The 27,153-nt window shown below is 36.5% G+C and overlaps 1 protein-coding gene across 2 annotated transcripts; it reads left to right on the forward strand.

Moving 5' to 3' along the window:
- LOC128988109 (uncharacterized) lies at positions 1-27,153 on the forward strand. 2 transcript variants are annotated; one of them, XM_054409318.1, is made up of 7 exons: positions 1-393; positions 20,141-20,361; positions 21,955-22,090; positions 23,956-24,089; positions 25,018-25,143; positions 25,677-25,854; positions 26,665-27,153. In XM_054409318.1, the coding sequence occupies exons 1-7, from the start codon at positions 357-359 to the stop codon at positions 26,760-26,762; spliced, it is 930 nt and encodes a 309-aa protein (XP_054265293.1). In that variant the 5' UTR covers positions 1-356; the 3' UTR covers positions 26,763-27,153. The 2 variants fall into 2 exon arrangements, with proteins under 2 accessions (XP_054265293.1, XP_054265294.1); XM_054409319.1 differs by having other exon boundaries at positions 23,959-24,089.

The raw sequence follows: 27,153 nt of genomic DNA on the forward strand, positions 1-27,153 counted from the left end.
GATGTCTTTTATATGTTTTCGTAACATAAAATTAACGTCTTGTACCCGTAACATATTTTAAAGACGCAATTAAAATATCAAAACTTATAGATAAATGAAAATTTAGCATTGATCATAATTTTTTTTCAACTGACAAGTCAAAAAGCATAAATCTTTTTTTTGGTTTGAGTTTTAAAATTATTTGTAAATTTACATTGTAAATATTTTAAACACTGAATGCGTTGTAAAGTGAAACACCAGTGATGGAAGATTTTTTAATTTTTACCGTGAGGTGAGGAGTGTAAAAAGTGTTGGATTACCATAAATCACGATGGAAAGTGTGGATAAACGAGGGAAATAACTGTGTGGATTTAATTATGGTCCAGCTTGCCTGTTACTTGCTGTTTACGACAGGTAAGGCGTTAGTTGTCTGATTGCTATACTCAATACCCTTTGTTTAGTTACCTAATTATTCTATATACTATCTGTAAACCTTTGATTATAAGTTGCATATGAGTTAGTGGACAATATTGAAACGTTTATCGTAAAAATACTAATTATGTACTGTATTCATATTGCAATAAAATATGATTTATTATTCAACATATTTTTTTGGAAATTTAAATACAAACAAAAGTTAAAATATATGAACATGATTGGAACACGAAGTGAACATAATAATGTAATAATTGAACTATAATCATGACTGCAATAATGTTATCATTTATTTTTCCAGGATTAGTTAAATTTAACAGACTTAATACTAGTATTATGCAAATGTTTAGGAAAGATCTGATAGAACCATAATCAACAGGTTAATAAATCTATCTCCCTTATATGAGATTCATGTAAGTAATACTAAACTATTGTGCTATAATCGTGCAAAAATATAGCCAATACGCTAGTAGGTATAGTTATATTTTATACTGGAACTTGCCTAGAGTTCAGCTTCACTGGCTTCTATATTTTCCACGTTATTCTTTGAAATACGCTTACTATTCGAAATTAGCATAAGTCAGCTAAATGTTTTTGTTAACATTTTATTAACATTTTAAGGGCACTTGTAAGCTAATTAGTATTATATTTAACAAAAGATATATATTTAAATTATAAAAAAAAAATATATGAAATTATATTTAGGTTTAGTTTAAAGAAAGCAGTTCAAGTGAAAAATCTTCCTTAAAGTTGACTGAGAAATTTATATGATGACCTACAAATGAAGAGTAGTGACCAAAATTGAAGATTTAGAATAAAACATTTGTAAATTATTAAACATCAATTTGGAATATTTATTTAACTTTTACATTATGGTATTTTGTTGGATTCCTTTGGATCTATTACCTTAAAATGTAGAAGTGACTTGGAACTAGGTAGGTCGAAAATTTTTAGGTTATGTCACACGGGGGCGCCAAAAGTTTGTTGTGTTTTAAGCTATGAAACATATTCCATACTAGTCCGCAAATACAAAGTAGTAACGAAATTCTTTAGGACAGTAGTTATTAATGCACAAATATCCAGAACATCCCTATTTTAGGCTCTTAAAATCTTTATTTCTATTAAATACCAATTCTTTACTTAATGTCAGGCTGGGCAATAGAAAAGAAATTGAAAAAGTTTATAAGAAAGACTTTCTATCCCTGCTTAAAGTTTAAAGAACTTACACAAAGACGTCAAGATGAAATCCAACATGGGAAAAACAGTTGCTATTGTGAACAAAGTGTACCTTGTGTTGCAACCTTATAAAATATTACTTTGCATCCTGGAACAAATTATTAAAAGTTTAAATCCACACCAATATGTTGAAATGAATTTTTATATATCCACATTTAGAAATCCTGCATGGTTACAAACTGATATTTTTTTCTCCCTGGTTAGTTTCTGAAATCAATACAATTCTACCTTTTATATTCACATTTAGAGATATTTAAGTTCCAACAATTAACTTTCGTAGCAAGGGATTAATTACATTATCCATTTTTTACAGAGACCAAAGACTAAATGCAACATTAGAACTACGTGAACTACGTGTGGTTGAACTGACGTGATTTAGCAGATCCCCTAGCCTACTGCTAATGTCAAATCAGGTTTAGAGAAGGAGATCGCCATACACGATGTTCTTTGCGTGATTACCTTCACTAGTTTAGCTATGCCAGAAAAATAATCAAATTAACATTAATATTTAAACCAGTTAACTACAGGGTGTAAGATATTCTTCATGTAAATAATATTTTTAATTATTTTGTTGTTTCAGAATCTTCTGAGTTTATCAGAATTTATTGAATAACACGTAATTAATTATACATTCACTTTCAAATGCCATAAATTGTTGTTTTTGGAACATCATTTTTAGATTAACTAAAATCTGGAATGTATACTCCAAGTGATCGGATGTAGAAATGTGCAGTAGATGTTAAAGTATGAAAGACATGCAAAGCATTGTTGTTTGTCAAACAGTTTGTTTTATTATTTATACAGAACTGAAAAATGTATCTTCGAAGTTTTGAAAATCATAATGTACTAACGCATTTTAACTATTAATACGTATTATAACTATAAATAGACTATTAATACAAACATATTCTTGGTCTCAATATTTTTTTTACTAAGCAGAACCGTATGAATCTATGACGGATTAAATATTAATCAAAGGGGGAAAGAGCTCTTTGTTTGCCAAACATCTTTCAAACGTAATGTCCACTGAGCATCAAATACATTTAGTGATGTCATGTGATAATTCAATATGTCATCAGACAGCAGAGGCCCTTTGGCCTGTATCTTATCAAACATAGAGCTTGCCTCTGGGTATCAATTTATGATTTTCTAACCTAAGACCGACGACTATATTCAACTACATTTAGTGCAGATAAACATGTTGGAAAACGGCCTCTAAAAAGTAGATCAGAGTATATATAAAAAATACCACAAAAATAAGGCCAAATACTCTGTGGTTATCAGTAATGTATGTTAAGTTTGGTGTGAAAACATTCAGTGAACCCCAACTTTGAAACTGATTAACACCAAGAGATAACGCCAACCCCTCATATCTCAACAGAAGGGGGAGGTTAATGCAGTGTTTTGGGGCTTACAACTATATGATGCAATATACCAGTCTGTAGTTATGTAATACAATTTACATTTACATACCAAATTAATCCGATTCAAATTGTAAAAAAATGGTTGCAAAAGTTTTGGTACCATTATTGTAGTAGTCCCCAATATCACAACATATTTAATCAAACAGTAAGGCTATGCAACGTTTATATTCTATAAGCAGTATATCGCTATCGTTAAATATAAGTTAACCATTCCTTTTTAATGCTTAGAAGCTACAACTCCTAAATACTTTATGGATGCTATAAATCCATAATAACTTTGATTAGTATAGTAATTAGACATTTTCCTCATAGCCGTTGATAAAGCATCTCAATACTACTGAAAGTGAATCCTTGTCAAACCTAAGTTCTTGCTTAAACATCAGAAAGCTTACAACTAAAGTTTTCTTGATACTTCTAAATTACAGTTAAGCCTCTTAAAAGTTGGCTTTTCACTTCTCGGCTATAATTATCAAGCGTCGTTTACAGTAAAGTACTTATAGTTCTTAAGTAATATTATTGTGTAGCTTATTATCTGTAAGCTAAAGATTATCTATTCCCGGTTTTTATTTTGACTCTCTAACAACTCTGAAAGACTTTTGTGTACATTTTTTAAGTCCTTTGCCTACAACCATTTTTTAAGTGGCCGTTTCAGTTCTTGGAATTAAAAAGTTTCACATTATTTACTTACATAACAGCATAGTTTTACTTAACAACGAGGGTAGTAGACCAATGAGGTTCAAGGATTGAGAGAAGAGAAGTAAAATTGTAACGCTTCGAACTTCAGTTAATCAGCTGTTTGCCAATTTAATTGTTAACGATTGGTGCAATTAGTGATTGGTACAATGAGTCGCATCCAATGTCAGTGGCAATGAGAGTTTATAAACAAAAACATAACCTCTCTTAGAAGTTTTGAGTATATACTGCATTACTCGTATTATTAGTAATTAAAAACCTGTCGTAGGTAAAGTAGTGTACGCATCTCGAGTAAATAGTAGACACTCGTAGAAGTTTTTAAGGCATTCGCAAAGGCTCGTACCTTGAATTTTCTACTCGTGTCGTAAACTACTATTAATAGCGAGGTAGTCTAGTGGTATAGCACGGGATTTCAGAGCTCAAGTTTCCGGGTTAAAATTCGACCAATCACCAATGGGTTGGATCTATGTGGCCATTTGAATGCCATGACTCTTTAGGATGAGCCTGAAGAAGTGTATAGCACAGTTCCGCACTAGAACTTAGCGGCCTAAGATGTGAATGTGGAGGTAAAAAACTATAAAGTAAAATATCAAAATTGAAAATTCGTTTGGAGGCACCTATAGTAAGTAAGTACCATAAAATCGTATTTTTCTTCTCTGTTTGTAGTATCAATTAAGGAAAATATATACATTTCTGAAACTAGTCGTGATGTGAAACTTTATTCCCTTTAGTTAGAACAATACATCATCTCTAACGTACAGTTAAGCCCATTTGATGATAATGGGTCATTCATTTATCATCACGCAAACGCTATTTTACAAATGATATAAGTTCGTTGACAATAATAACATCGATGCAAAATACACGAACGTATGTATAAAAGGAAAAGCAAATTGTTATGAAATTAAGTTGTTATTCTAATTTGAAGAGGATTCAATAGTGTAAACCTACTGAGGTCATGCCATGATTGTTTTTCGTATTTTGGGTCTAATAGTATCTAATCTTAATCGAATAAATTTTACGTCGTTTATGTAAGTTTCCCACACCCTAAAGTATAATGCAGCTAGAGTGCAGATGTTGTACAGATGTACAACTTGTCAATCTCATGTTTTTGATATACTGTATAACATTTAGTGTTACATTCAATTTAGATCCAACTAATGGTAAATAAAAATTGGAAACCCATAAGTATTTTTACCATAGTTTTGGCATGTGTATATCAATTACTCGCCTTTGGCTCGCTGGGGGCTCCGCCCCCAGGCCCCCTAGCTGTTAGTCGTCATTAGTAGATTAGAGTTAAGTTGTAACAAAGCAAGAAGTGAAACCGTCAATATTAAGTTATATAAGTTAACTTTGAGTAAGATAACTTCTAGCTTAAGGAACACCTCATAAAATAATCATTTTTTAAGTTGCGGTAAGTGAGTATGTTAGTCAAGTATTTTTACAATTGAGTTTTTGGTCAAAGGAAGTAATAATATGAGGAGAGAAGGGTTCGTTATAGTAAAAATCGACATTAAAGTAATAACGATTTCATGAATTTATTAGAGGAGATTGATAAGTTAATAAGTTGATAATAGTAAAGTATTATATGAAGTAAATAGATTATAGTAGATATTCAAGTATATAATTACGAAAATAGATTAAGTAAGGTTTGTTTCCCTGTCGGTTAGCCATAAACTTTATGGCATATCCAGTTCCGCCACGAGGAGGCCAGGAAACGTCGGAACCATATTTGCAATTATTTGAATATGTACAAGTTAGTAAACTTTTGTACAAGATAAGTAAATTTATATTGATGTTCATTGATAGGTTAATAAGTTGATAATAGTAAAGTATTATATGATGTGAATAGATTATATTAGATATTCATGTATATATGATGTAAATAGAAAATAGATTATAGTAGATATTCATGACGTATATATTTATGAAAATAGATTAAGTAATGTTTGTTTCCCTGTCAGTTAGCCACAAACTGTATGGCATATCCAGTTCCGCCACGAGGAGGCCAGGAAACGTTGGAACCATATTTACAATTACTTACAAATGTACAAATTAGAGAACTGTTGTATAAGATGAGTAGATTGATTAGTATGTCGATTGATAAGTGAATAAGTTGATAATAGTAAAGTATCATATGAATTAAATAGATTATAGTAGATATTCATGTATATATTTATGAAAATAGATCAAGTAATGTTTGTTTCCCTGTCTGTTAGCCATACAATTTATGGCATATCCAGTTCCGCCACGGGGAGGCCAGGAAACGTCGGAACCATATTTACAATTATTTACAAATGTACAAGTTAGTAAACTTTACTAACTACTTTATACAACAACGGGGACTTTTGATAAGGCAGGCCCCCTATCGTACTGCCGATGTTGTCAAGTCACAACGGGGAGTTTTGATTTAGCAGATCCCCTAGCCTACTGCTAATGTCAAATCAGGTTTAGAGAAGGAGATCGCCATACACGATGTTCTTTGCGTATGCGATTCCATCTCGGACACGTTCGGGGTGTACGAGAACAACAATATGGTCTGGATGTCTGACCCTACTGAGCAAGACGTATAGTTGCCCGTGCGTGAAGCAATCGGTCCGTAAATCAACACCGACTGAATCTATTGTCTGACCTTGGCTCTTGTGTCCGGTCATGCAATAGGCCAACATCAGTGGGAACTGACGTCGACGAACACGTAACGGCGAACCCTCGACAAACGCAAAAGTAAAGGTAATCCGGGGAATTCCGATAGGTTGCGTCTGTCCGGGAAGTCTCACTGTAATCAGGCGGTTGGTGATGCCGATTACGATGACTTTAGTGCCGTTGACGAGTCCTTCAGCGATGTTGAGGTTCCTCATAATGAGGCAAACAGAACCGATCTTCAGCCGCAGAACATGGTCTGGTACGCCCTTGCCAGTAGCCGTGTTCAGGAGTTGAACGTCGACATCCAGGCCATCGTCGTTTTCTCTGTCGACTGTGTCGGCGCTCCTCAGCTCGTACAGATGACCGTCGAGGGAGTTCAAGATGTGGTCGTTGATCTCCTTGACGTTCACTAACATAGTCGAGAGGATTGCGCGTCGCGAACACATATCAGAGTCGAGTAGGACGTTTGCGGGAAAGACGGAATCGACCAAATCAGTCAAAGACGTCACTTGTCTAATCCCGAGCAGCGGAATTAGACTTTGTTCGTTCCGTCCCTCCAAGAAAGTGGTCGAACTGACAGTTCCGTTGCCTACCCTAAGAAGGAATTCGGAATAGGCTGTGGAACTACTAGTCCGATGAGCTGTTGTCAGGGCAAAAATTTTGAAATGCTGCCACAGATGGGAAGCCCGAAGTGAGACACAAACAATGTCAGTTGGAGTACGAGCGTTTACAACGACAGGCGCGATCTGGCGAAAGTCGCCACAACAGAGGAATATTTTACCACCGAATAGCTCACTGGAACGCATGAGGTCTCGCAGGGATCTGTCAAGAACCTCGAAAACGAACCGATGTGCCATCGGGGCCTCATCAAAGACAATGAGCCTTGCGGCCCTGATGAGCTCTGCTCGCTGGGAGCCGTTGGTGATGTTCCAAAAGCCGGTGCCGTCACCGAAGTCGAGTGGCAACCGGAACATGCTGTGAGCTGTAGTTCCACCAGGCATGTTACCCGCGGCGATCCCAGAGCTAGCGACTGCCAGTGCAACCTGACGACAACCTCTCACGTATGCGAGAATGACACGAATCAGAGTGGTCTTCCGACGTTCCGCTGGCAGGGGCATTGAGAACGGAGGTAACGTACTCAAATACGCGGTTTTGATCTTCAGAGAGCTTTGGCACCCACTCCTCCACAAACACTCTCTGTTGATTTTCACCATGTAAGAGCAGTTCTCTGCCCAACTCCGTCGTGTCATCGTGTACATCGGGGAGGCCATGATCTGCGACGCAAGAACCCTGCCGACGAAGACTCCGATCAATATCGATGAGACCTAGCTTGTAGGCCAGTTCAACATCGAGAGGATTACGCTCTATGTGGTCCTCGCAGATGGAATCACGGAAAGCATCCCACAGGAGAGCTGCAGGAGCCCCCATGTTGCAGAGGATCACAAAGAAAGAACGAAGTCTCGGGCGAGTCATGAAAGTGGCGGCCTCGCGCAGTGCGTAGTGGTACTCCTGTTCGTCTTGCACCAAGCCAAGATGCCGCGCGACCCCTTGAAAAGTGCGGCAGTTTGGTCCACCGCGGGACAGGAGGTCGGCATAACCACGGCAAGATACAGTCATAAGCAGGATACGCAGGTAATACTGTTCTGTCCTGCTCGGTGAGACCCAAAACAGTCTGCACACCTTCTCGCCACGCTGTCGGGCAGTGATAAAATGGACGCCATCGGGGTGCTCGTATATCTCCGCAGTTTTTGGGCGCTTGACATGAACCACAAACGTTTCATAGAACCCCTGATAAGTCAGGTCGTCAAACAGTGAAATACGAGGCCGGTCAAAGTAGATGGTGAGTTTGGAGCTGTTCCTAGCGGCTGCCTCTGCCAGTTGGCCAGGTCTAAACAGGACGGACTGCTTGCCCTCCAGATGGACGGGAAGACATTCAACAGCCGGCTCAGATTCTGATACTGGAAAGTTTAATAAACGCCAGCACGCGTCACTGGCACCCACCATTCTCTTCGTCACGTAATGCTGTACCTCATCATCTTGCTTACTGAAGGGAGTAACTGTGACGTTCTGGAGAGATCCTCCCTTCATAAGATATTTGAAGAGGTACTTAATCACGCGGCGAGTAGACGCCAGCTCCAAATTGATGTGAGCCTCGTATTTCAACATCAGTGCGGGATTATAAGGCACAACCCAACCGTCATGTACGATAATGTTCTTATTGCGTGATACAATTGTCCCCCGATTGGTATAATCTCGCTTGTACTGGACGAATCCCCTCTCGTCGACGTGGGTGGTTTCACAGCAGGGCTTGGGGAAGTATTTGGTGCAGTAACCCTTTGCAGAGTCCCAACAGAGAAAGTCAGTCCTATGATCATTACCACATGGACCGTGGATCATGTGTTTGAGGACCAACTTTCTCAGTCGGCCTCCGGCCTCTTCTTCCGAGGGAATATCCGCGCGGATGATGGAGTCAATTTCGGACGCCTGAACTGGTCCGTCGCCGTCAATCTTGAATACAATGTGGGCGTGAGGAAGGCCCCTCATTTGCATCTCGATGACGTAGACGATATAGACAGAGCGTCCAAACATTGCTCCGCTGCGCAGGTCTCGGAGAAGTTCCAGAAGTTTGATCCTAAAAACTCTGCAAGCAGTGCTAGGGTCACTGCGAGTACCTCCACGAGGGCAAGCTTTCTTGTTTTCCTCCCAAGTCGCGTTGTAAGTAAACGTCAAAAAGAAAGTGGGGGAACCCAGGCGCGATACGATTGCCATAGCGTCTTCGTATTTTACTTTCATGTACCTGGGCCCCCCGGTGAACGAACTTGGGAGGTAGACTTTTCCTGCCTGCACCCCACCCTCGCCTTGGACGGTTTCATCACGAGCGATGTCGTTCAAGACCTGCTGTGCATTCCGAATCTCGTCAACCGGCCCCACCCGCAAGGCACTATCGGTGTTCTTCAGCTGCGTAAACTTAATGTAACGCAGTTTCTCCTCCTCGTACCTCGCGAACATCTCAACCTGCCAAGCTTGTGAGAGACGGCCTAGGTGAGAGAAGCGAGTTTCAGAAAGTAGGAGGCACCGCGAGTACTTAAATTGAGTCAGTTTGGCACCCTTGTTATCAAGGCGGCCAACGTGCCATCCCACAGTGCCTTGCGGGTAAAGTAGGGGATATTGGAAAGGTTCCATTAGGGGGTGTAAAAGATCAATAAATGTAGGTCTATCGGAACCGGATTTCCATATAGTCAGTCTCCGGGGCTCAGTGTCGTTTTCATCATTGCTGAGCACGGCGTGCACTTCGACGCCTGTTTGCCGATCACCGAGAACAGGGCCATGGGTAGACCTGCTTGTTACTTCAAAAGCCAAGTGAGCTGTTACGGAAGGCTCGTTGCTCAATCGACGGTAATGCTCAATGTAAGGATTTTCCCTAGACAGGAAATCAGCAATACCGTCGATGATCTCGGCATCAAGCGATCTACCCATCGCAATGTTACGGCGCTCTTCGCCATCGTCAATATACAGGCGGGACCGATTCACAAACTGAACGTTCCCAGAACGAGTGGTGAACTTTTGTCCTGGGGCGTCCAGAATGTAGACCTGGTGGTACATTCTTCCCTCGATCTTGAAAAAAGAAAGACCACTGGGATGACGATACCCGCCTGACACTTCGAGCGCGCAGAAAGCAAACAGGTCGTTGTACGCACGGGCTCTTTCCAGGAAGAGACGGTCGGAATAAAAGCGTTCTTGCAACGGAGGAATGTCGAGAACATTGAACGCTCCTTCCCCGCAGCACCATTGCTTTCTATTCTTCTCCTCCTCGAAGAGCCGTCCTTGGCAATGACGACATCTGTAAACGTCGTCAACCCAGAGACTGACTTTTTTTAATTTGTATGGTTGTATTTCATTGAGTGGCTCCCCATTCCAAACAGACATGGGGCCATTTTTGACTACGGACCGAGCAAGTGATGCGGGCATATAGCGAAGTTCAGACATTTTCGGATTTTTCAGGCGAAAAATCTGAACTCTCTCAGCAGAAGCACCGGGATTACGCAGGTCGTATTGCTGAACAGCCTTTCGGTGCACCTCAGGGTGGGTTTGAGTGTAACGTTGACTGTCATCCCGGAGTTTGTCAGCGTGCGTCTCCCTATACTTCTTCTTCGCCGCATCCACTTGCTCTTCTCGGGTCGTGTCTAAAAGCTTTGGACGACCACGCTTTATTGTTTTTGGTCTACCAGGACATTTGGTTTTCTGAACAACTGTCTCAGAGGCAGATTCTGATAACTGAGTTAAGTCATTTATTATTATTTATTATTTGTTGTCATGAGAGCCGAAGCCCCCTGACTGCTTACCCGGTACCTATCCTACAGGACATACCCGGGCCCCATGATGTAGGCCGAAGCTTACGCATCAACCTTTAGCACATCATGGGCGGATGACTTAAGGTCATCAGGCTCGCCGGCTGCCGAAGCAGACCCTTCGGAAAGAGGGTTGCCCCTCAATCCTAACCAGGGATTCCGGCTGCTTGTTTAAGCGTCACTCCACCTGGGTTCCACTAGGTCGGAACCTAGAGGTCCATAGTAGAGCGCCCCGACGCATTTAGTGCAAGCAACACTCGGGACCTATCTCATCCCTGACAGGCAGAACCCGCCATCAATAGCCAGGAGGAAGGGGACCATCAGCACGCTGACGGGGGGAACCCCAACCTCCCATTTACACCGCTGCCCGATCGAGGCCTGACCCATTGCTGGGAACCAGAGATATCCAGAGCGATAGATCCCCAGATACCCCTGGCGGGCTCGGACCCAGCACCCGATCTACTTCGTTTGCCCGTCAGACCCAACATCACTGCCAGGCCAGTTAAGTGAGTTAAGTCATTGTCCGAACAGTCGACCGTGTGGACAGTTTGAGTTTCGTTGACGGAAAACTTTATTTTTGTGACGGAGTACTGCCCACCGACGAACGCAGAATTCACCAAAATGAGGGAAGCTAGAGAACGAAAACTATTACAGACGAACACCCTAGCCTTATTTCTCGCCTCATCAATGTCTCGACGACGGTTTTCGTTTACCGCGTGGGAATCAAAGAGGTACAGCCGCCCTTGGAAACGCCAAAAAGCGACTGTCACCAACTGTCCCGTAAACAAAAAACCGCTATCAACGGAGTCACCGGGCATAGCTGCTTCCAAAACCGAAGACAAGGAAGAGGTCACCTCATCTAGGCCATCGTTTCGTAACGGATACAACCCGTCCCAAACACAAGAAATTTCTTCGATGGTAACACGATGGTGTGCAACCACGAAGTGCCTGGCGAGGTCCTCAGGGAACAGATACCGGTTAGTGATGCTATGCTCACGGCGAGATAGTGTATACAAGCTATCGCCCGCCATGAGTATAGCGTCAATAGCGTTGGTACTGAATCCGCCGCAGAATGCTTGCCATGCGAGGGCACAGGTTGCATTTGCCATGCATTGAGCGTTGTTGCTCTCGGTAAATCTGGGATCTCCCTGGTGGAACGACCCAGCAGCAACGCAAGAGAATTCCATGCTTACAGAAAATTGCAGCAAAATCGCCAAAATAACAAGTCCAATAAATAGGAAGAAGTGACAGTGAAACTTAATCATGGGTAGCCAAATCCATTAGCAAAAATTAGAGCGAGAACCAAATGACTATACAGCGTTACTGACCTACGCGTTTTGGGGGTCAAGGAGTAAAGTTACGAAAAAACATGTGAAGGGTGTAATGTAAAGTAAACTAAGGAGAATACGAAACATTAATAATATTTGCAAAAAATAATTATTTAGGTACGAAAACATAGCAAAAACCGATAAAAATTTGAAAAAAATTTACAAAGTTTTGAAAGTAGGGCGTTTTTTGAAGCTTAAGGAGTGCGATTTTCTGAAAACGCCTAAGAGGGTTTTGTAGAAAATTTAATTCCTGTTCCTGGATATACTGTCAAATCTTTTCTAGCTCTTACCGTTTTCGAGCTACATCCGGTTGAAAAAAAAGTGTTTTTTCGTTTTCAGAGGTCCGCCGTTTTGGATTTTTGGGTGGGTTAAAATTTGAAAATGGGACTTTTGCATATTCCACCGGTAATGTAAGATCTTTTACTACAATACTACGCAAATTTGAAGTCTCTAGCACGTTTCTAAGTGGTTCAGATGGGAACACGAAAGTCGGCCATTTTTAATGTTATTCCCCATAAGAATAACATGGGGGGGGAATTCGAATTTTCGGGGGGGTTAAAATTTGAAAATGCGACTTTTTGGAATTTTATGGGTGGTTTGGGCACTAGACCTACAACCACCGAAAATTTCAAGTCTCTAGCTCATCTAGAAGTGGTCTAGAATTTGTATCCCCAGTCAGTTACACATCGGATTGTATAGTATTTAGACTCGCCTTGTGCTCGCTGGGGGCTCCGCCCCCAGGCCCCCTTTTAATAGTAGCCGTGATGAGAAATTGTCACGGGGGACAGGATGTTGTCCGGAAACATTTTTGCGTAAAAGACGTAGTGATAACTTTGCAGTTGCGAAGTATTTCATAGAGGGGTTGTTAAGTGCAAACCAAACCAGTCTTGACATGTTAGAGTCTCGATGTAGGGCCGGTGCTATGATAAATTAAATTTGCTAAGTCACAACCTCTAAAACTTTCTTCACATCAATGAGCATCGATATAAAGTCTTAGGAGTTAGAGTGAGGTAAAATGGCTCAATCAAATCCTGGTTGAAGTTCGTTCGCTACGCTCACTCACTTTTAGGTTGGAGCTCGTTCGCTGCGCTCACTTGCCTTCAGGTTAGCTCGTTCGCTACGCTCACTCACCTTTAGGTTGGAGCTCGTTCGCTGCGCTCACTTGCCTTCAGGTTAGCTCGTTCGCTACGCTCACTCACTTTTAGGTTGGAGCTCGTTCGCTACGCTCACTCACCTTTTAATTCACCTACTTACATTTAGATCTCGTTTGTGTGTATAAGCATGTTAATTTTCTATAAGGAATACGTTAAAAAAGAGTCAAAAACTACATTTTTGATTGAAAATCCGCCATTTTAAATTTTTTAGTACGTCGAAATTATAGAAGGTGACTCAAAGGACTTTCTTTCCAACGTTAAGACCATAAAAAGTACAAATATATGTACGAAAATCCGTTTTATAAATTAAAAACATCAAAGAAATCAAGAATTTTAACAATTTTTCGAAGTAGAGCGTTTTTTGAAGGTGAAGGAGTAAGATTTTCGATATGACCCCTTCTTAGAGAAAAGTGTCTTGTAGAAAATTTAATTCTGAACCTACGATTTTCCCTCAAATCGTTTCTAGCTCTTACCGTTTTCGAGCTACAGCAGTTTAAAAAAAACATGTTTTTCCGAAAAAAACTAGGGTTTTAAGGGATTTCTTTTGGTGGGTTTCAGTTGGAAAAACTAAATTTTGGGACTTTCTGGGTGGTTTGGTACCCAGACATACCTTAACAAAAAATTTCAGCCCCGTAGATACTCTAGAAGTGACGGAAATGCTTTTTCTGTCGCCAAACGCCCATATTTCACCTACTGACGTTTACTTCTAGTTTGCTTGTCGTAGCATGTTAATTCTCCATAAGAAATACGTTAAAAAATAATCTTTTTTATTGAAAATCCGCCATTTTGAATTTTTTTTGTAGGTTAAAATTATAGAAGGTTACTCTAGGGACATTCCTTTCAACGTTGGGAGCATAAAAAGTACAAATATACGAACGAAAAGTCGTTTTAAAAATTAAAAACACGTAAAAAAATCGAGCATTTTCACAAATTTTGGAAGTAGGGCGTTTTTTTAAGGTGAAGGAGTGCGATTTTCGAAAAACGCTTAATAGTGTCTTGTAGAAAATTTCATTCCAAACTCACGATTTTTCCTCAAATCGAATCTAGCTCTTACCGTTTTCGAGCTACAGCTGTTTTAAAAAAACGTGTTTTTTCCAAAAACCGGGATTTTAATGGAATTTTTTTGGGGGGGTTGAATTTTGAAAATGGGGTTTTTACGAATTTCACCGGTAACGTAAGATCCCATAGTGCAATACTACGCAAATTCCAAGTCTCTAGCACGTTTCTAAACGGTTCAGATGAGCGTACGAAAGTCGGTATTTTTCAATGTTATTTCCCGTAAGAATAACATGGGGGGGAAATTGTTAATTTAGGGGGGGTTGAAAGGGGAAATTGCTACTTTTCGGGATTTTCCCGGGGGTTTGGGCACTAGACCTACAAAACACCGAAAATTTCAAGTCTCTAGCTCGTCTAGAAGTGCCCAAACATTAGTATACCTGATCAGTCAGTTACACATCGGGCTGTATAGTTAATTAGATATACCAAATTTATCCATCGGTCTATATTCTAAACGACCTTTTGTTCAAATACTGTATTATATTACTGAATAATTTTTTAGATTAATGGAATCATCTTAATCGAATTATCTAAGCTTAATCGAATAAATTTTACGTCGTTTATGTAAGTTTCCCACACCCTAAAGTATAATGCAGCTAGAGTGCAGATGTACAACTTGTCAATCTCATGTTTTTGATATACTGTATAACATTTAGTGTTACATTCAATTTAGATCCAACTAATGGTAAATAAAAATTGGAAACCCATAAGTATTTTTACCATAGTTTTGGCATGTGTATATCAATTATATACCAAATTTATCCATCGGTCTATATTCTAAACGACCTTTTGTTCAAATACTGTATTATATTACTGAATTATTTTTTAGATTAATGGAATCATCTTGCACAATTATACATGATTAAAGATCGAAATCATTATCAGTTCAACAGAGCAGACTCAGTCAATGCATATGTGTTTATTTTGTAAAAAACTAATAATTATACAGGGTGAGTTTCTACTGACCGTGTTAACTTCGCCAGTGGGTTCTACTCACTAAAAGGAACAAAAAAGTTCCTATAAACCCATGTCCGATTTTCGACCGTTTGGCTGTTTTGGGGGATTTTGTGTTTTTCTTATTTTATTAGACTTTGCTCCACAATTTATGTAATAAAAACTTAACCAATTACTTTAGAGAGTTATAGTTAAAATCATTGGAAAGAACATTAAATTTGCTATAAATCAAAGGTTTCATTCAACAATTATACCATTACATAGTCCACGTTGTAACCAAAATAAAGTAAAAATGTCATTAAATTAATTAATTACGATAATTTTCATGGGCCTCCTTTGATACATAAACCTGCATTTATGCAATGTTGAAATGCATAAAAACTTGGCATTTTAATAATCTTTCAAATGATATGCTATTCAATACTATTATTGATATAAACCAGTGAGAAATTACTAATAAACTACAATAAAACACGGTATACAGATTTTGTTTTTGCACAGTTTTACTGTTAATAATAATTACTGTATACTCCATGATGTATTTTATTGAACTATCTGATAAAATTTGTACATTATTTTAACTTTTAAATATTCATTAAAATTATCTGAATTAATAAAATGTATAAACTCAAGGTTTTTCACATTTTCAAAGATGTAGTGTGTTTGATTCTTAAATGCTGTGTAATTAGTTTTACCTTGTGCTTGATTAAGTCAGCTTTTATTGATTTGTCATCTATAGCTAGATAACTCAGCTGTTTGAACTCTTGAACATACCTTGTTGACTAATTTGCTCTTTTAACTTTACATTTCCAAGTCAATTAAGAGTTTTTCAACATTTATTAAAATATGGAGCCTTTTACCAATCAAGATTATGCCAACATGATGAATACAGTAATTATTATTAACAGTAAAACTGTGCAAAAAAATCTGTAAACCGTGTTTTATTGTAGTTTATTAGTAATTTCTCACTGGTTTATATCAATAATAGTATTGAATAGCATATCATTTGAAAGATTATTAAAATGCCAAGTTTTTTATGCATTTCAACATTGCATAAATGCAGGTTTATGTATCAAAGGAGGCTCGTGAAAGTTATCGTAATTAATTAATTTAATGACATTTTTACTTTATTTTGGATATAACGTGGACTATGTAATGGTATAATTGTTGAATGAAACCTTTGATTTATAGCAAATTTAATGTTCTTTCCAATGATTTTAACTACAACTCTCTAAAGTAATTGATTAAGTTTTTATTACATAAATTGTGGAGCAAAGTCTAATAAAATAACAAAAACACAAAATCCCCTATTACAGCCAAAAGGTTAAAAATCGGACATGGGTTTATAGGAACTTTTTTGTTCCTTTTAGTGAGTAGAACCCACTGGCGAAGTTAACACGGTCAGTAGAAACTCACCCGCCTACTTTCATACTTTCAAAGATTTATTTTATATCTGGCACATAAAAAACTAAACTTATAAACAAGTTAAAGATACATAAAAAAAGTGTGTTACTGTTCAGAAAATATTGTAGTTAAATTACCTTAAATTTTAATAGTTAATACATAAAAATAAAAGAATGATTTGTTATCGTATGGAGAAATGTACAAAAATGCTTCAACAAATCCCCACCTTTATTAAAGATTTTATTTTATCCTTGACTTTAGAATTACACTGTTCGTTGAAAATGTCAAAGTGAATTTTTGGAGTCTTGAACAAATTTAATCTGACGCTCTTTTAGCGAATTTCCCTATAGGGAAGTAGCTATTACCGTAGGTGGCACGGTAAGACATAGACCCGAGACCAATTTACTTTTTCATTTTGATGTCCCCAGAGGCCAAAAACACCATTCGTTCAAATTTTTATATATGTATATATATATATATAGACATATATATATATACGTCCGTGAACGCGATAACTTGAGTAATTTTTGTCCGATTTTGATGAAATTTGGTTTAAAGGTGTAAAGCGGGATAAAGGAGTTCGCGAACCAGCATGATCGGACCATGGGAACGGGGCTTTACGGGGGGTTTTATGGGGTAAAAATTGGTTTTTCTCACTTTTGACCCTCAAAACACAAAATTTCCCAATTTCTCTATTTGTTTATGGAAATATTTTGTATTTTGATCAAATTTATTTATTTTGTACTAAGCTATCAATATTTTACAAAAAAAACACACTTTATTAGTTTCCTTGTAGCAGCAAACCTAGGTACTCGTTAAACCTAATGTTATTAAATAAAATATATTTAATTGAAAATCAATTAAGACAAATGGAAATTCGCTTAGTCGGCAGGTTTGCTGCGGCGGGGGTATTTCTCTTATGACACGGAGATACTTTCTTGCTTCTTAAACTTTAAGCAGGGAAGAAACTCTCTCGGCTGACTTTGTTAATCTTACAGTGATGTCAGAGTTGCCAGGTTCTGTGTTTGAGGATGTTCTACTGCAAGGAATACGTTAAATAAAACCTTGTGATCTAAATAAAATTTTGTTCCACTCTATAAGCGGTGAAAGGCTTACATTGTTAAATTGTTTTTAAAATTTCAACCACAATAATTTTTGTTTGTATTGTACTCTGTATAGATTATTTGAAATATTGTATCTAATTAACTCCCAATTAATTTATGTCTATACAAAATACATAATTTCATACTATGTTACATTTTCTTAGTCAACATTTTAAAGCCTTTAACTTAACTTTCTTTCAATAAATGTAAAGTCAATTTAATCTATAAATAATTTAACTATTACGAATATTTTATATTCCAACACACTACTGTAAGTCTTAAAATATACTGTACCAATTTATCCAACCGTGTTAGATGGGACGTTTCTTTTCGTCAGGAATTTCAGATATTCGCCGCTCCTTTACACGACAAGGCTTACGCTGAATTAAATTCCTAAAAAGAAATATGTTTTCCACGTGTTAAAGGCCTTTTTAAGCACACAAGGGTGTTTTTATGAGACACACTATATTCAGGACATCTTTTTAGTTTGTTTAGATTAATAGGGTAACCATTATTTAACACTTACATCAGATTATTTGTAATATAATAAGTATTATTAAAACTACCATTTAAAACATAAAGGTAGTGTAAAACATAAAAGTGCATGATAGAGTTACAGAAATAATCCATGAAGGGGTCATTTAAATGAGCCAATCAGTATTAAAGTTTACAGGCTTATAACAATAAGAGAGCTTATAACAGTAAGCTTTTGTTAAAAAAAAATTTGTAATTAACGTTAAAGGTTATTAGGCACCCATTTAATTTTTTTTATATCGATGTTTTTATACGATTGTTTACATCATGAGGATAAGTGTCTAACAGGTAGGCTAATCTGTTTTAATTATAATTTCAACCAACCCAAAGTTAAAATACTCCAAATATAAATTTAAACACTTAATAAGTAATATATCTCTCATTGAGCCCTATTTAAAAATGTATAGTGGCTTGTAAAACTTTCATTCAGTATCTCCCATCAGGATTATAAAGTATTTTACCAAAAGAACGTTTATTGACTTCGTGGAGTCTTACGGCAGGTTTCACTCACGGAACTTGTACATTATTCAGTAGGTTATCGCCTTGTGTATACAAGAATATTTAACCACTAGCGTTACGTTCTTAGTTCCTTTAGCTCGGAGTTCAAGAGAATCATTCACTCTTACTATAATTTAGATTATGGTGCCAAAAGAATTCATCATGTTAATGTCACTTTTTTTGGGAGATAACAGATTTGTAAAATTTATTTTACTAAGTGTAAATTATATCGATTTCGTATAGGATTCACACAGAATTGACGATTTATGTATACCAAATGTATAGTTATGTTTATGTAATGCTTGCATGGTAATTATGGAACCCTCCTGCAGGCTCATTCATGAACTATAAGATTTTTATAGTTCGAAATTGGGCCCAGCTTGACACCGATTTGCATTTTTCTTTAAATGTCCTGCCCGGAGAACTAGTCCATATTTCCTTAAAATACGTAATTTGCTACATTCGGATCTTAGACTCCTAATGGATAGTAAACGTGATAACAGAAATTATGACTCACTATAGTGCAGTCATTGCACATATTCACCAACTTATTAATTTTGTTCTCTGTATACTTGTTTTAAAAGCGTTCAAGTCGTTAGTTGGGTGTCTAAAAAAAGTAGTGAAATGGAATCCTTACAATAAGTAAATGAGTCAATCCATGGCCTCCATGACCGTGGCGAGACGGAATTGGCAACACCGTGGTACCGGCCCAATGAAACGTTTATTGCATTAGTTTATAATCTGCGAATTTTTTGTCTATGTTTACACGTTATTTCTGTTATTACCATGGTAATAGGCCAACCGATACGATGCCTCACACCAACGCTGCTGCTTTGTATTAGAGGAGGTTATGGTTACTCTCATTCTCTTATACAAAAACCCTCATCAATATGAGATAAAGTACTGTACTTCGCTTATGTGCGACCACACATAAGTTTGCTACCCTTCGGTTGGTTTGGGTAAGGTTAGGTAAGGTTAGGTTAAGTTATCTTCCAGTTATCTTATCCTTACCTAGCCTAACCTAGGTGTGGTAACCTAACCCAATTTGGGTCTTCTCGGTATAATGCCAAAGTACCAACTTTACTATCAGTCTCGTAAATGATTGCCTACTTTTTGGATTGACATGTTCTAGTAATTGTAGAAAATGTCTGCCTGAGTGGTTTCAAGAGTTGAATAGGTGGTGCAAGTGAGGTAGATTAAGGGGTGTCTCTAAGCTTGTGGCGCACTAGTAATGTGTTTGGAACGCGACACAGGTAAAGTGGCGCAAGTGTGTAGAGCCGGACTTCATGCAAAAATATCATCCAAACAAACACAGAGTATTACAAGATAGCTTTCCGAATCCTGTTCTAGGGTGCCTGGTGACTGGCCTGAGAGACGTCCACATCACAGTTCCTAAGGCTGTACGAAGGGGTGACTCAGTCCTGCTTCACTGCCATTATGACTTGGAGGGCGACCCCCTCTACGCTCTCAAGTGGTACAAGGGACGGGCAGAGTTCTACAGATACACGCCCAATGAGAAACCTCCCACGAAGGTGTTCCAGATACCAGGACTGTCAGAGCTCAATGTGGACGTAAGCTTTTAGACTGTATCTTACGGTTAGACAATATTATATATAGACTAATTTTTAGGTTCACAGTTATGTCAAAAAATGCTTAATGAAAATGATTTTTGCACCTTTTTGAACTCATGATGTTTCCTTAATAGAATAAATTCATTTTTATTTTTTATTTATCAACCGATCTTTATAAAACTTGGTATGTAGGTTGAGGTAGAAAAGACCAATATTAGGAAACATATTCATCTTGATTTAACGTAAAATTCAAAAATGGCGGCCATTTTAATTTTTTAAACGTAAATTACTCAAAAATGGCTATTAATTATTATTTATATATACAAAAGCTTACTTGATATGTAAATTAAATAAAGTATTGGGAAAACATTATTGATTTTGTACTATGATTTACTCTTAAGCTAATGAGAATTGATTGCCAGGTATGTTATAGTTAAATATAGATTCCAGCGATTCTTAATAGGGTTTTTTTTGTAGCAGAACTATTTGCACACTGTTATCTGTTAATAGAAATATCGTTCATGTTCTTATTCAAAGTTATAGCACAAGTAAATCTATACATCTAACATTTGGAAAGTTTTTTTTTCAATTAATTTAAAAACAAAAACATTTTTTTAATGTTTAATCTTACATTTTGACTTCAACTCATTGATATCACTTGAAAATTAAGTAAATTCACTATTTTGTTTTTATGTCAAGTGTTATTTGTAAAACGGCTTACAGAGGGTTGACTGTAGCTTATCAAACATTCAATACTCTATGGACTCAAACTACAAAAGAACTTCAACAAAGAGCAGTCAAAGCCGTGAAAACTTTAAGGAAACAACTACAGAAGAAAATTGTCCTGTAGGGACAAACGACTTCGCAGTGAGGGGCTCGAGAGGATTAAATTCTTTGCACCTAATTTTAAAGTTTTGTTTGAAATACTTGTTCTTAAATGAAGTTTTATCGTCATTAGACGCTCTTATTCCCTAGTTAATTTCAAGTATCATTAAGCTCTTTGAGTAAGATAGGGGAACAGTTTAACAAAGAAAATGTCTTATGCTCTTAACTAGTTTGTAGAATTAAAACGAACAATCTCCAATTATTTCGGAAGTTTAATATCTATTTACAGATAACTGTCGTCCCATATACACCATACTAGTTTTACTAAAGACGCTCATTTTCTTGGACATAAATTTGTTTAAAATGCGTAATATTTCAAACCTGAAATATAAAACAAGATTTTAAATTTACATAGCTGCGAAAACTCTACCTTGTCACAATTTGTGAACAAAAAATTAGAATTGTCAAAACAAAGAAAATCTTACATACTATGAAGAGTTGAAACACAAAATAATACATAAAATAAAACAAATAGTGGAAAAAGAAATTGACTAAGCTCTCACTAGCTTTCTCAATTTCAAGTGAACATATTGTGTTTACGATTATTAAAATGTATTACTCTTTAACTTATTCACTACCAGGTGGCTCAGACTACTCATATATCTACTCATACAGTGTCACGACTGGTGGATCACGTGTTAAATATTATGAATTTTTAATGAACAAATTTATGAAATGCTTCTTGACGATTATAACTTCTTATTTCAGAAATCTCAGTCCAACGGGTCCCAGCTGTTCCTGCGGCAGGTGACCAGTTCTCTTAGTGGTCAGTTTAACTGTGAAGTGTCCGCAGACGCACCTTCCTTCCACACAGCCATCGTGGCCGCCAACATGGACGTTGTAGGTTAGACATTTTATTTTGTCCTAGGACGCTAGAGTTTAGCCTGGGAAAGTTTGCATTACTTCAGCTAGGCCTGAGGGTTGAGGCATTATCACTTTGATAAAACACATTAGTGATCGGCGGGATTTGGACCCGAAGCCTCCTCTACTGACTGACCAGATCGCTATAATTAAAACTTGTGCAATACGTATAAAGCAGTAGTGTGCCGTTGACTCAGAGACTGGATGAATTAACATGAGTGATAAATTATACATGCAACATTTGTAAATTAGATTTGCTGACACTACTAAATTAGTGAAGATGAAATTGAAACACGTTTAAAGAAGATTATTCATTTTGGAATTTTATGGAACGAAAACACAAAACTCACATTGAAATTAATTAATTAATTGCAACTTTATGTAAAATTTAAAAAAGTAATTATACAAAATCTAGTATCTGCACTTTCTTACGAGCTTTAAGGGAAAATATTTAATACTCTATTATCCACGGTTCCGAAACGAAGCTCAAATTTGAATGAAAGCTCTCTGAATACGACTGGATATAAATTTTACTATAAGCTATTGCGATAAAGCTTTTTTGTTATGATACCTAAAAAAAACTCGATGACTACAAAGTGTAAGAAGTTTCTAGATAGTCTCAACATTAAGCTATGGCTCACTACTGGAGATTATCAAGGAGTTTTAAGGTTTATGTGAATTTAATGTAATCTACATACGTTATAGTCTCGGTAAATAGTATGGATGAATATGAATAATGTTTATGACATAACATGAAAATAATATTGCGTAAAATATTTATGGTACTCTAATTTTGTTGTTTATCTTTATTTGCTGCACAATTATGGTTTTGTAACAGTTCCATGCAACAATTCAAAGAACCGCAATAATCTATTCTGCGTCCTCTTGCCGTTCAAAGCACGAATGTGGCGACTAGTTATCTGCACACCTAATTAAATCAAAACTCTTTCTACATATTTTAAAATATGTACACATACGTAACTTCATAGTTCGACCTATTTCATTTTTTTCAGGATTAATACCTGTGGTATTAATAATAACCCTAAATGAGCGTTTGGTTTTGAACGTAGATAGCAACTTTCAAAACAATAACAAACCAATACAACAAAGTATGTTTATATTGCACTACAATTTTACAATGGCAGCCTTACCTCCAGGGCTTTTAACGGTTATTAGTTACATCTTGAACACAGCATGTATTTGAGTAAATACCTGATCCGTATATCTTAATTTATCACAGCCTAATCAAAGCACCTTAGTAGGCTCGTTATCCTGACGACCATTTTTATCTTAGTACTCTCCGGTGCCCTAAAGTGGTTTTCTGTTTACCTTTTGTTTTTTGTTACTTCAGCTATTTAAATACTTATTTTGCCAAACAAAGTGATTTAAAAATTAACAATAGCTAGTATTCATATCTTATAACCCGAAAATTTTAGCAAGAATCATGAAGTTAACTCTATAATATGATAAACAAAATTCTGTTGACACTTGCTCACAATGTCACCAAATGAACTAGGCATAAAAACATAGAAATTTTAGAATGGGATTCCAAACTCTAATGGGATTCTAACTGCTGGTGTTAGTTAGTCAATGGTAGTATATCAATTTTTATATGTAATAGTAATGGTTGATACCCTAATCAAATAAAAATATTTTATCTCCATGTACTGTGATGACCTAAAACATAACACAATAAGCCCACTGCCAGCCATTATCAGGTCCTATAAATTTTAATGTAGCCTACTATAGCTCATCAAACTTATTGAACTGTTTATGTATTCATGGACGTCAATCTGAAAATTGTGTTACATATATCTTTTGTAACTTATATTCAACTGTGTATTTTAGAAGTACCCCGTAACCCGCCCGAGTTGTCGGGGATCAAATCCAAATACAGAGTAAGAGACACTCTAAGGGCCAACTGCACAGCTTCGCCCTCAAAACCAGCTGTGAACCTCACTTGGGGAATCAACGGTGAAAATGTAAGTTACAAAAAATATATTTAGAAACGTTTTTAAACGAGTATGAATTAATGTGTAAATCATCATATTCACCTAACATCATTTTCCAGGTTACTCGTTCAAAACGAAAGTAGGGTTTCTTTTGTATTGCTAATTATATAATTACTTCATTTAGTTTATAAGGGGTATTCAAAAAATCTGAAAATAATTTATGTAGAGATTCTTTGGGTCGATGATATGAACATATTATTGCAGAACGCAGCACTGTAGCAAAAACCATTGAAGATTTATTTGTGAATGTTTTTTGTAAAAAAATATACGTTAAGCTAAACAAAACATGATAAAACATATGTTTACATGATCAATGTTGCTTATTTTGCCCCAAGGAATCACTACGAAAATTATTACATCCATATCTGCTTTTTGGTAAGAGGGGGAATTTAAGACTAACAATTTAATGGAATATATATATATATCAGAAACAGGTGTTACTCGTGACAAGAGCACACACATGCTCACATTGAAATTTTTTTTGTCATTTCGAGGTCACGTAATATATGAGTCAGCATAAGATTATATGTTTATATGCTGTTGTTTTATATAGTTATTCGTTAGAGATTGTGACACTACTTTCTAATGGTAAGAACCATTTTCAGATATACAAGTTGTGGGTTTTATAAATAGCTTATGGATTACACGGACTTACAAACTGAAACTTTACACGAATAACACCATTTTTGTTATCTGTTTTATACTAAATAATCTTAAATAGATAACCTAAAAATACCATAAATTATGAACATTCTCATAGTGTTTAGGTTTAGACCATTTATTAAGTTTTACCTTTCTTTATTCTTAATACGCAGAAAACACGACAGTTCCGGACAAAAATCTTTTAGGTGGTTTTTCTAATTGGTGTATAACACTTAAAGATCTTTATTTTCTCTAGGTGAACCCCAAATACGTGAAGCAGTATAGACAGGTACCAGAGAGATATCCAGATCTTCAACAGTCTATGAGTATTTTGGAGGTGCCTCTGAAGGCACACCACTTTGTGCCTGGGGGTCGACTGAAGGTATTTAATTGAAACGCCTCCTTCTTTGCCACATTTCATATAAAAAAGCGCAAGTAAAGTATTTCGTTACCCACATTAATTTTGCATTGTTTTGGTAATTTCCACAGAAAGATTATCCATACAGAGTAGAATCTCAAACTATAGAGCTAAAATGCGTTAAAAGAGGTAAAAGTACAACCAAATGAAACGTCATAAAACTCGATACTATTTTAAAGTCTGAATTAAAGGATACATATTCCTAAACTTTAAACAGTCTTAAAAAAAATAGGTTTGAACAATTTTGACACTAATGTCAATATATAAAATGTAAATTATATGAACAACTATAACGGAGGTTAGGGGTTAAAATGTTTATTATGTGCAAACAAGTCTTGGATAAAAATATTAAATGTGTATCGATTAAATGTATAAGTAATGGTTAACTTATGCTTTCATAAACATATGTTCACAACATTTCAGTGTAATGTTTTCTTCAAATCCTAGTTGTTAGATGTTATGTTGGGATGAATTTAATACGTATTGAACTTATTCAGGTAAGGTGTACAGCAAGTTTGTACGATCTTTACTGGCAAACCACGGAGAAAGGAGCAGATGAAGAAGGAAGACCGACAGACAAGATGGCGGCTGATAAGGCTTATAACGAGGTCAAGGCAAACTGGGATGATTATGAGGACGATGAATATGGTGATCAAAACAACTTCATTATAGGAGGTTGGTTTAATAATTTACTATACTTAACTCATATACTACGCAGTTATTATTGATAATTACGCAGCAATTTCTATCTAACTGTTTTCCATTCAACTATTTTCGAATGGTTCTTACATACTTAGCGTTTGCTCTCGTATATGTTTGATTGAATTGGAGTTGCATGTGAAGTTTGAAAGGTTACTCTTGAGCATCAAAAAAAATATTATTCCTGTATGCTTTAGGTTTTTTATGTAAATATGTATTAACAAATCGGAACTGTTAAAATCATTGATAGGCTATGGAACACAATTCAAAATGTCAATCTTGAAAGTATTAAAGGTAAATTAAAAGATGTAAGATCTCAAAGAGTCATCGCTTTTAAGAAAGCATCCTTTGTTTGAGTATAAAACGAAATGACTACGAATTAATGCAGGATGGTTCATGAAAGAATACTTTTAGTGACAATTTACCTGTAAGTATTATTTTGAGTTCCCATTATTACTGAGATAAAAGTATGCCAGCGGTGTTGACAAGTTTCTATGGAACAAGAATACCCACTAATGACATGCTATTACCATAGACAAATATACTTAAACATAGACTAACAGCAGTTTTGTGGTTAGAATAAGTTCTGGCATCCACCACTAGGAGCGCGGGCTACACGGTGCTCCCAGCGGTGGATGCCAGAACTTATGCTAACCAAAGCACTGCTGTTTGTCTATATTAATTTGTCCATCACTTATACAGTATCAATACTACTGTACGATGAAATTTCATAAGTATTTGTAGTCAGTAACTGCACTGTTTAATTAATTATTTCTTACTTTTCAGCATTTCCAACACCACCAAGTGACAATGATCTCAGAAACTCCGCTCCTTTTGTGTCTTCCACTTTTGTCTTGATTGCCATTGCATTGCTGCGGTTATAAGTCTACAATTTAAGGATGCAACATAAAGAATCCTTCTTCATTATATGCAAAAACGCTTGAATGCAGCTAACGTAGAATCTATCGAATGGAAAATAAATTGTGGTGTAAAGCACTCAAGCGAATTGCTGTTGGTTTGTAACATAACATTACAGCAATAAACTGATAATTGAGATCAGTAATGCTTAAATAATTTAGTACTTGGGTACATTTAACGCAAAACTAGTTATAAAATAAAAATTTGCTAAGTAAGTGCATTATAAAGTGAATAAAGATGTAAAGATGCTTTTGTACTCAAATCTTAAAACCGAATGTACATTCTAGTTATTAAAGTATATTTTTAATACTCATGTAAAAATACGATCTTTAGTTGTATACCCTTTAAAATACCAAA

This window comes from Macrosteles quadrilineatus, unplaced genomic scaffold, assembly GCF_028750875.1.
Source record: "Macrosteles quadrilineatus isolate MER2022 unplaced genomic scaffold, UCM_ALF_1.0 Scaffold_2__2_contigs__length_208266976, whole genome shotgun sequence".
Classification (NCBI taxonomy): Eukaryota; Metazoa; Arthropoda; class Insecta; order Hemiptera; family Cicadellidae; genus Macrosteles; species Macrosteles quadrilineatus.